Source organism: Mytilus trossulus, chromosome 8 (genome assembly GCF_036588685.1).
Source record: "Mytilus trossulus isolate FHL-02 chromosome 8, PNRI_Mtr1.1.1.hap1, whole genome shotgun sequence".
NCBI lineage: Eukaryota > Metazoa > Mollusca > Bivalvia > Mytilida > Mytilidae > Mytilus > Mytilus trossulus.
The window spans coordinates 41,237,481-41,248,755 of record NC_086380.1 but is presented as its reverse complement, the minus strand read 5'-3'; the positions used below and the strand labels follow the sequence as shown (position 1 = coordinate 41,248,755).

General features: G+C 31.7%; 1 protein-coding gene across 2 annotated transcripts; it reads right to left on the bottom strand.

Annotated features, from left to right (window-relative positions):
- Window positions 1-616: 616 nt before the first annotated feature.
- On the bottom strand, window positions 617-8,818 carry LOC134680960 (uncharacterized). 2 transcript variants are annotated; one of them, XM_063540280.1, is made up of 5 exons: window positions 8,426-8,818; window positions 6,746-6,924; window positions 6,139-6,319; window positions 5,212-5,417; window positions 617-2,460 (listed from the first exon to the last, which is right to left on the bottom strand). In XM_063540280.1, the coding sequence occupies exons 1-5, from the start codon at window positions 8,727-8,729 to the stop codon at window positions 1,186-1,188; spliced, it is 2,145 nt and encodes a 714-aa protein (XP_063396350.1). In that variant the 5' UTR covers window positions 8,730-8,818; the 3' UTR covers window positions 617-1,185. The 2 variants fall into 2 exon arrangements, with proteins under 2 accessions (XP_063396350.1, XP_063396351.1); XM_063540281.1 differs by lacking the exon at window positions 8,426-8,818 and adding an exon at window positions 7,912-7,972.
- Window positions 8,819-11,275: the final 2,457 nt, after the last annotated feature.

Genomic DNA, 11,275 nt, shown 5'->3' with positions numbered 1-11,275 from the left:
CATTCTATAATCATAATTCAAAAGGAGGGATTCAGTTTCAACCCCTCAGCACAACGAGGTTCAGAAACTGGATTCCTGTCACAGAATTCTACTTAATAGTAAGCAGCAATACTTTGTTTAACAGAAATTGAAAAACTGTCTAGTGAATACTTTGTTGTGCGTCCTCTAAGAATAAAATGCCCTTTAAATTATTTTAACTTCAGAAACACTAGAAAACAATTTTTACTTATGTAGAAAAAATTTCATGAATTTGCATGTATCAGGTTTTTGGAAAATTGAGATCAAAATTGTTCTAATTACCCTTACATGTACATGTAATTAAAAATACAGGAAGACAGCCAGAACAATTGAAACATCAGTTTTAAAACCACGACTTTACTTTAATATTTGTTTCAGCAATCTACTGATAATTTTTCTCGAACTAATCATAAATGGTAAAATTAACACAAAAATTAAGCTGATACTTCACTAAAAAATTACTTTAACAGATAAATAATAAAAAAATAACCCTGCTCAATATAAAACAACTTAAAAAAAAAATTAAAACCATTTACAAAAGATCTATCCTTAAAATTTAATGCCCTGTATTACATTTTTTTTTGTACATCTGGAAATAACCTTAGATCAAGTACACATTAAACTAACTCACATGTATAACATGTATTTAAAAGGTAGATTGTAACAAAAACATACATAGGTAAATAGATATAAATGAGTAAAAAGACTGCATTTTAAGATTAATTAACAAAAATAAAATGTAGATAAAATTATAAATAAAAGAGAACAATAACTTAAGATTTATATGTAAAATTAAATTGTTCAACTAATATTAATTACCTGCTTTTAATTATCTCATCACAAATATAGAAAGGATATGGTTGGTTTTAACAGAAAACAAATCAACCATTTCAAAATCATGTCGAATTGAACACATAAAATTATTTAACATTCACATTTTCTTTCCTTCCAAATTTGATGACAAATTTAAAGAATTATTCAATAAAAATTATCTAAAACCAATTTAATTTTTTTTAAAACTTTAACAACAATATTTAATTAATTTTTCATACACATAAATTCGATTAAATATAAAACCCAATAAAAAAGAACTTTTCAAGAAAAGCAAGAAAATGTGAATGCTAATATGACAAATATTGTAATTGTTAAATTAAATATCTAGCACTATTAACTACGGCAAACTTTCTTTGACACAGATGCTCCTTCTGAAAATGTTCTCTTTCTCTTCAAGCCACCTAATTTGAACTTTGATACAAAGTTCTTATTTTCGGTCTGAGATTTACATCTTAGAGATCGTGGATTAATTTTTCGCAATCGCATACTTGTGCGTGTGGTGTTCTTAATGGAGTCTGAAGAGAGTCTACGTAAAGCTGTTGAACTTGGTTTGCTTACAACACCTTTTTTACTGCTGTTCCTTAACTGATGTCCATGACCTAGCCTTTCATTAATTTCCTCTTTTGTCCTTAATTTAAATGCGGCACCATCACAAATACTTTGATCCTCCTTTGAATGAATGTCAATTTTTCCTTTGGCTTTGTGTTGATCGTGAGAATTGACTTTGTTCGACTGTTTAGAATTCTCTGTGAGGACATTTCGGCACTGAGATTCAGTTTTGTTTTCAGTTAATGATTTACCCACAACTCCTTTAAGTAATGTCAAGGGATTTGCGTGATGTGGAGTTTTCAGTGTCAATACAGCATCTGACGAATGTCGCTGTCTAGTCCGTGTGAAATGTGAATTGTCAACTACGGCATTATTGTTAAACTGGAGGTCAGTGTGTTTTGAGTTTGCCTTGTTTGCTTTCTTCATTGCTGAGGCACTTTCTGGGCAAAGCTGGTCATCTATTTTCCTGGCCATGATACCTCTGTGACCATGTGTTAACATTTCCGTAGCTTTCTTCATTGCAGATGCACTACCCTGGGCTAAAATTTGATCAGATATATCCACTGCTCGTGACATCTTTTCTCTAACAGTACTTGGTGTAAAATTCAACTTTTTATTTATACTAGCTGCTTGAATACTATCATCCAAATCAAATTCCATAGAATTAGGCATAGACATTCTTCTTGTCTTCTCAGTAGATACTGGTGAAACGACACCTTTGTGTACGTTGTCATTTCTTGGACTAGAAGGGGCACTTTTAGGGGAAGCTTTCTTAACCTCATTTTTACCAGAGTCTGAGTCAGATTCTAAAGGTTTACGTGGTGAAGAACGAGTAGACATTTTGACCGGAATAGTCTGTTTTTCTTTGCTTTCTCTTATTCTGCGCAAGTTTTCCTCTCTTTCTTTTTTCAGTAAAGACAGTTTTCTAGGTCCGAGTGGATCTATTAAAACAACAACACAACTTGTATTGTCAGCCCTCATCAGACGGGACTTCCACTTGTTCAAAGCTCTTTGTACCAACTTCTCTGCTGGATTAATCCAATATGAAACAGGAGCAGTCTATAAGAGAAAACATTGACAAATAATTGAATACATCCATATTAACAATATCTTGGCATTTTTTTAAATTAAAATTGACAGATTTTTGGATTTTTTAACATTTTCAGCATTATTTGCTATTTTATGGCTGCCAAATGAGGAAGTCCTGAATGCCCAGAAAGAACCACAACTCTTTTGCAGGTAAACTGGTAATGTGTTTGCTCTAGAATTACCACAGTTATCCAAGTAGGATTGTACGATCTAAGTACTATATATACCATGGTTTTTACGAGTTAACATATTTAAACAAACGAATTCGAAGGATGAGTTTGTTTAAATATGTTGATGAGTAAGACTCATGGTATATAAAATTTGTAATATAAATGAAATGATTGACAGCTTCAAGACCTTCAACCAATTTTGGAAATTGATCACGTTACAGTTTTATCCAATGAAATGGAAGCTCGCGCAAGTCACTTTTGCGCCTCGTGTATGATATTCTGTGTATTTCATGTAATAGAACCCCTGAATTTGCAAAAAGGAAAGAACATGTTAGATTTCCCCGTTTTTTATTTAGTTTTGCGCCCCGTGTCTGGTTGTTTGCGCAAGTAATTTCATAACGTCATCAGACTGAGGTAAACAAAAATGTCGGATTCCAGCGTCGGACAAGGATTAAATAAGTATTCTAATGACGGTAAGAATTGTTTTTTTTTGTTTTCAAGTATCATACAAATTAATCATATTTTACAGAATTTTCATCTCATTAAAAAATGCATATTTATACATTTCTAATTTTCGTACAAACTGCTTTCTTCCGTTATTTTATTAATTCGATTATTAGATTAATTATTAAAACACAATTTTAATGATAAAACACTTTATTTAAATAGTAGCGGATCCAGGGAGCGTAGATAGTGTACGTTCTCCTAATTGATCGCAAAAATCATGTTTTTTCACAGATATTTGTAGCTGATATTTATTCCTTTTTCTATAGTTACCCCCTTTTTTAAATCGAAATTTAATTGGATCTTCGCAAAGGAAATGATAGTTTCACATTTCATTTTTTTCACAACTTAAAGAAGAAACATTTAGTAGTTGTTTCCAAAATTAGGGGAATTCGTAACAATCCGATATAGTTTGAAAAAGGTTTCTTAAGATTTGGGTACACATAATTTTATTGCTTTTTGTTATGAAACGAAAAACAAATGAAGATCTTGACCTTTTAGTACGTTTAACAGTTTCCTAAATATTTAAGAGGCGGATACATTTTAAAAAAGGGTGGAGCTTCAGCCATGGAATAACATGAACATGAATATGTTATACCATGGCTGAAGCTCCGCCTTTTTCCCTTTGAATTTTAGTTGAGTTGCATATTTAATTAGCAAAGTATGGTACAACATTAATTTGCATATAATATACCATGGTTTTCCCTCACCACACTTTTTAAGCAAATTATTTCATAAAAACATCAAACGAAAAAATCCAATTTATGTTACAAGGAACTATATCTGATTTGATGAGTCATTGAAGGTTTAAGGTGGCACAATACAATGATTTCATACCACCAATTACCCAGTTTTAAAATGCTGTAACTTTCTTTATAATGCTTGAAAATTTATAAAAGTGGTATTTATGGATAGCTAACAGATTACTCTTTCAATTAAATGCAATGTTAGTATTATACAACAATTATGTTATCAGTTAAAATGATATTAAACAGTGTCTACAAAATTTTACAACAAATTTCCACTTTCAATTGAAATTAGCTTCTTCATGGATCCCTTGTGAGTGGGTTGATTTTATTATATGTTGTTCCTAGAGCCATTATCCACAAAAGAGTGTCTCAGCTTTTGAATAGAAAAAATAGATCAAATTTTACACCTAATCATACATTAGCTACTTTTATTTGGTAAGGATGTTTACACTAATTACAAATTTATGAAAGAATTGGATATGATTGCGATAATTTGAGACACCCTTTTGTAGCTCATGCTGTGTTAAGATGACGTTAAAATTACTGTAGAGATGAAAGAGCTAAATTCATCCAAGTGAACTGACCAAGATTTTGCCATTAATTGCATAATTATTTATTACACAATGATTGCATAACACAAATATTGTATTCTTTCAAAAGATTAATCTTTTATCTATCTATATATACCTCTTTTATTAAGTTATGTGCTGTTTAAAGAAAGTAACAGCATTTTACAGGTTGGAGATTGGAAGTAAAAAAATCTGTGTATTGTGCTACCTTAACTAGTATCAATTTATGACACATGGTTATAGTTATATAGTAGCTGTAAGCACCATTGAAAACCTTTAATTCTGGTCTACCACTTGCAAGTGTAATGCCTGGTTGCTATAATTAAAGTGCTCTCATATTATTACAACATCACTTATAATTTCACCCAAATTGTGGCATAGCTGATAAATTATTCTCACTTATGCAAATGCAGTATAGAAAGGAATATCTGCTATAATCTTATATTTCTTATTTTGTAACATGTATTTTCCATCTAATTTCTACGTCTTGATTTCTGAAATGGTAATTCTAAGCGTGTAAATTATGCAATTTCTTAATCTATAAATACATATTCTGTGTTTGTTACACTTAATTCTACACTACTTAGTTCATTTGTAGATAGTGAAAAGATATTTTAGTTTATTTGTAAACTTATTTTTTTGTTTGTTACATGAAATTCTACATTTCTTTATTTGTATAAAATTATCTTTCTTGTTGATTTAAATATATTCAGTGGACGAAATACATACAGGATCATTTATGACTTTGTACTCGAAGTGATACTCCAGATCTACCACAACTGACACAGATTCTTCAGCAGAAAGCATATTCCACATCCCATCGGAACCAAGAACAAGACATTTATCTCTGGCTGGATCTAACTTTCTCACTGATACATCTGGTTCAGGGGATACCACAAACTGTTCATTCAAATAGTTGTAACTCCAAAGGTCACCTAAAAATAGAACATACATGTATATACAAAATATATGTATGTTCATGTATGGTTTTGATTTCAGAGTTTTTTTCTTGTCCTTGTCTTTTAAATAAATTAGCAGAACTTGAATTGTCAATGATAAATTTATTGATGAGTTGGATTCATTGAATTGGAATTAAGAGGAGCACCATGATGATTTAACATGTGGTGCAGGTTCTGCTTACCATTTCCATTTCTCAAGCACCTGAGATCACCGTAAGATTTTTGTGGGGTTCATATGTTGCTCAGTCTTTAGTTTTCTATATAGTGTTTTGTAAACTTGTTTGTCTTTTGATAATTTGTCTTTTTTATTCATGGCATTGTCAGTTTGTTTTTCCACTGGTTTGAATATTTCTTTGGTATCCTTTATCTCTCTTTCAATCATATCTATTGTATAAATACATGTACTTGACTTTTGTTGAAGATCACTTTTTTTGTTATTGATATGTTGCTTGGTTGACATACAGGCGTTCAAAATTAAGTAATTATTTTTGGTGTACAGTTGTATAACACAATAACTTATATTTTTGTTGTTTCACTAAAATTTATCTGCTTTAAGCAATGCATGAAAACAAGTCACTAAAAAGTTGTTTTTCAAAGTTGTGAACCTCAAAAACCCCAGTTATACATGTACTAACATATAAATTCAATATCCCTTATTCTAATTATAATTTCATGACCATCTCAAATACAAATGTACCTAAACTTCTAGCTACAGCTAAGAAAGGAATTCTATCTATTGGTGTGCTACGTCTGATTGGACCTTGATGTTGATTACGAGGTCTGTTCCAAACAACTCTTTGGACTCCAGACTTAGCCACAACCTGGCCACCGCATTCTTCAATCCTCTTTTTCTCCTCCGGACTGTCTGGTTTGTGATCCTGAAATTGAAATGAAATAATAAACTTGGCTTCACTGAATGTATAAACATGAATGTCTCTGAAAGTGGCTATTAAACTTCTTGTATACCTACATTTACCAAATTCATAAACAGGATGTGCAGTTCTTCATCAGTGTGTCAAATATTTTGCTTGAATGGACAATGCAACTGATTTCCATTCATATTACTAAAATATTTTATGTCGAACAAGTATTGTACATTGTATTTGTCTTTTTATATATCAGTTACATAAATAATGTTCTGTATAATGTATTCTTGTTCTGACACTGCAGGTAACTAGATATGCTTGCTTTGACATGTTTTTACTAACACTGTTCTTGCAGGTCTGTTTTGACAGGTTTGTGATACAATAAATGAACTACTTAGATCAGTAAGACCAATATTAAGAATATATACAAGAACTTACAATAGTCAACATTGTACCCTTTGGTCGTATAAATTTCTCACTTCCACTGTCATCGTAACCAAGAGCAATTCCAGAATCTCCAACATGCCCTATATATAGCTTGGAATTTTTTATGATAGCTATACTAGCTGTAGTTCCTGATGTGCTTCGAAATCCACTTGAAGTTTTCGGCCATCGATCTGAAAAAAAATATTGAACACACATTTTTCTCAGTTTTACTTCAATACAAATTTGATAACATGATTAAGGTTAGCAAATTAATGCAACACAGATGTGTACATGTATGCACATCATAATGACATATTTCTAACATTTATATAAGAGAAAATGAATAAAGAACTGATATTTCCTACTTATCCTATTTTAAAACTAATGATATAACAATAGTATACGTGTACAAATGTACATACCAAATACCTGAAGGCTCTTATTCAATAGGCATTAAAAAAAAGATGAGAAGATCGAATAGAATTGATGAAATGCTTCTTATATCCATGTACATTGAAGACCAGATAAAAATCTGAATTCTAGTTTATTAAATTAATGTTAATTATAAACATTTACAGACAGCACAATTCACTGACTTCTTGTGTTTTATAGTGCAGACTCTATCTGTCACAAAACATTTTGTAAATTAACAAGTACAATGAAATTATATGGTCAGGGTGACGCAATATATGATGGTCATGAGTATGTAATCAAGTTTCAATAACTTTTTTTTCATTTTTCAATGAATTTCCTTCATTTTAAGATTTGTTTAAATTAAAAATCTTATTGGAATTTAAAAAGAATTCATGAAATCAAACTTAGTGGTTTGAAAAATTAATATTTCCAAATTTTGCTCATAAGTTATTCTTCAATCATGTACATGTATGCTTTTGTTTTTAAAAATAAAACATTTGAGAAATTCCATTGAATAATAAAACAGTAATGATAATTTTAATAAATCAAATGTTTGTAATTGTTTAGGTCTTTATTAGAGTAACTCCCCACTCTAATGTAGAAAGTAAATGTAATTAATTTATCTAAAGAGATTTAATAACTTTATACATTTTTATTTAATAATCAAATTTAAAAGAATAGAAATTTGAAGAGACCCCAAGAATTTTTAAATATTTGAGGATGATCTCTTAACCAATAGAAATTGATGAACAGATTACTTTTACCCGAACATGTCTTGACAAGATTTACATCAGAGTCATTTTTAGCCATTTACCTGTGTTGATCTGACCTTCACCTGCCAGTGAGGGAATATTATGAATGAGTCTTTAAACTATTTCAGTATTAATAATTTGTCGTTCTTTCAGTTAAAGATATTAGAACTATATATTTTCTTTAATGAAAAGGCACAAAATTAACCAAAGAAATGCGTGTTAATGTTAAAAATATGAGTCTAGACGGAAATAAATTATGTAAACAAAACACCCTTCGTGGCCTCATTTAGTAAGGGGTGAAAAGGCGCGGAATTGGATTTTGAATGAAAGGGTAAAGCGTTATTCATACAACACTATTTCGACAGAAAATACGGTCTGCATTAAAATCAACATTATCTTTCTTCCTAAACATATAAATCGTTGGCAACATATCTGCCATAAAATGATTAAATGCCTCAGACGATTCTGTAGTTTTGACTATATACAAACATGGCCACGCACTAAATAATCCCCGATTTGAACTCACCTACTTCCCTCCACATTGCAAAATGAACGTCAAGAAACCCAGATTTAATTGCATGTAATACATCTTCATCATTGTCATTCCAAAAGCACTCATATTTAGTAATTTCATCCAAAAGGTGCTCGCGAGCAAACTTTGAAGCCTCACCACCACCGTGTCCATCGAAAATACCAAAATAAGCGAATTCAAAGCCACCTTCGTCATTTTTTACGAATCTTATGGCATGCGTATCTTCCATATACTTCCGACCTCCTTGGTTGCTATTTTCTGTCACCCTTAAATTCACCCCTATTTTGTAACTTGACATTTTGGCAGTAAAACCGTTCCAAGTTCGACATGGAGGGGAAATTACAATGTATTTTATAGATTCAATTTGATTGGTCAATCTTACTTCCGTTGACATGGGTATTTAAGTTATAGAAATCGAAAGGAAAAAACGAATTTGATGTAATTTAAAACCTTTGATTTAATGAAGCAATATTAAAATGTAAAGGAAAAAGAAATTTGTTTGAATTGGTTTACACAGAGACAAATATATGTTAGCCAAAAAGTGTCCCATGAAATTGTGTCTTCTAGAACATTATTTCACAGTTCATCTGTGAAATTTTGTTCATGGGACAGAATATCACATTTGTAAACTATAAAATAGTGTCTCCCTTAGTGAAAAATTGTCCCTAATTTGCACATAATTTCATTGATGTTTTATCAAAATATGTCACAAAGGACAATATCTCATAGTATAGCTATTTTTTTCTGTCCCTAAAGAATGGAAATAATTTAGAGATCATTGAAATGTTTTAATCAATTAGATAAATCATAATTTAAATTTAAATAAAGACAACTCAGATGTGAACAAAAGTGGAAAGTGATGAATATTAACAGCTGAATGATTATGTGTGTGATGATCAATACCCTCTAGAATTTGAAAATAATGATAGGAGATCATTTAGAAGGAAGGCATAGCAGTTTCAAATTAAAAGCAATGAAATGTATTATATACATGTTGACAAATAAACGCAAGAGAAAACATTAAAACTTGTAATTCATAAGGACAAATTGAAACAAATCCTTGAAAAAGACATAGAACAAGTATAGAGAAGAGCAGCTAGGTTCATATTCAATGAATATCAAGACGTATCCCCATGTTGTGTCAGCTCTTTAATGGAGAGACTAAGATGGGATCCTCTTATAGATCACCACTACAAAGACCGCCTCACTATGGCCTACAAGATCCACAATAGATTGGTAGATATTGCATGACCCCTCAAACTATTATCAACCCGGAGATTTACGGACCAGAGGAGGCCACCGCATACACCAACAGCGTACTCTAAAAGACCAGTGCAGGTACTTCTTCTTCCCAAGATCAACCAGGGAATGGAACACACTACCAGAAAAAGCCACAACATCAGCAACACCAGAAGAGTTCAAGTCCGGCCTTACCATCCTGTCAGAGGCCTTGACAGGAGCTTCTAACACATAGAACTCCGTAGATTCCAGATGTATATATTTTTAATTTGTAAATACATGTATAATTACTGTAAATAGTTGCTTCCGGTTTTGATTATTGTGGAGGGAAGGCGGCCTCATAATTTTTCGAGCAAGAGTCATTTTACACTCAAGATGAGTCCGACTCTGTATTGAAAGAAGCAAAAGGAGAACTGGTACACTGTGACCATTGTCCCAGGTTATGGGGAGGATCGGTATCCCCCTAACATGTTTAACACGCCACATTCTGTCCCAAGTGTGGAGCCTGTAATTGGGTGGTTGTCGTTTGTTGCTGTGTTACATTTCTTTCGTTCATATTTTTGTTCAATAATTATGCCGTTTGTATACTACGGATTCTATGAGGTCGAATTATTCACTTTCATAATCAATGTTTCTTACCTTATTTTGACAAAATTTAACCCTACTGGCTGCTAGAAGCGAATTATTCATACTTTCCCAATATTCCTTTCATAATGATGAAAGAAGAAAAAATCCTATTTTATATATTTTTTTAAATCACGTGGCTAGAGGTTACTGTTATATATGTATACAACAACATTCAATGCAATTTCAAAAAGTCTGAAAATTTACCGAATTTAACATTTCTTTAATACCAAACTTCGTAAAACCGTGAACTAATAGAATAAAAACTTATGAGGTGTAATGACTTGGCCATCCGTTTGATGTGTTTGAGCTGTTGATTTTGCCATTTCCGTTTTGAATTTCCTCGGGGTTAGGTATCTTTGTGATTTAACTTTTTGGCATAAATAAAGACAAATAAATCAAACCATGCTACTAGTATCAACAGACTGAAGAAACTGAAACAAACCGGCATTCGAACATAATCGAAACATATGTATTGGGAATACATGTATAGAAGTTACAATATCTCTATAAGAGGATAAAGTTTTCTGTTCACCAACTACAAGATTTTGAACCATGCATGCATTTTCTCGGTTCAACTATTCATATTTTCGTTTTGGGGCATTTTATAGCTTGCTATGTGGAATGGATTTTATTCATTGTTGAAGGCAGTACGACAACCTAAATTGTTAACTTCAGAGGCGGATCCAGCCATTTACAAAAGGGGGTTCCAACTATATGCTCCCATTCAAATGTATTGATCGTCCAAAAAAACGAGGAGTTCCAACCCCCGGAAACCTCCCCTGGATCCGCCACTGAACTACTGTACGTCATTTGATCACTGGTACATAACGGTTACACAGTATATATATAAGGACAGCTTTTTTTTTTATAGTATATATAAGTTCCCCTATATAAATATATATACATATAACTGTTATATTCAGGGACATAGTCAGCCAGAGTTTCTATTTCATGCAAATTTCTCACATCATCCACAAT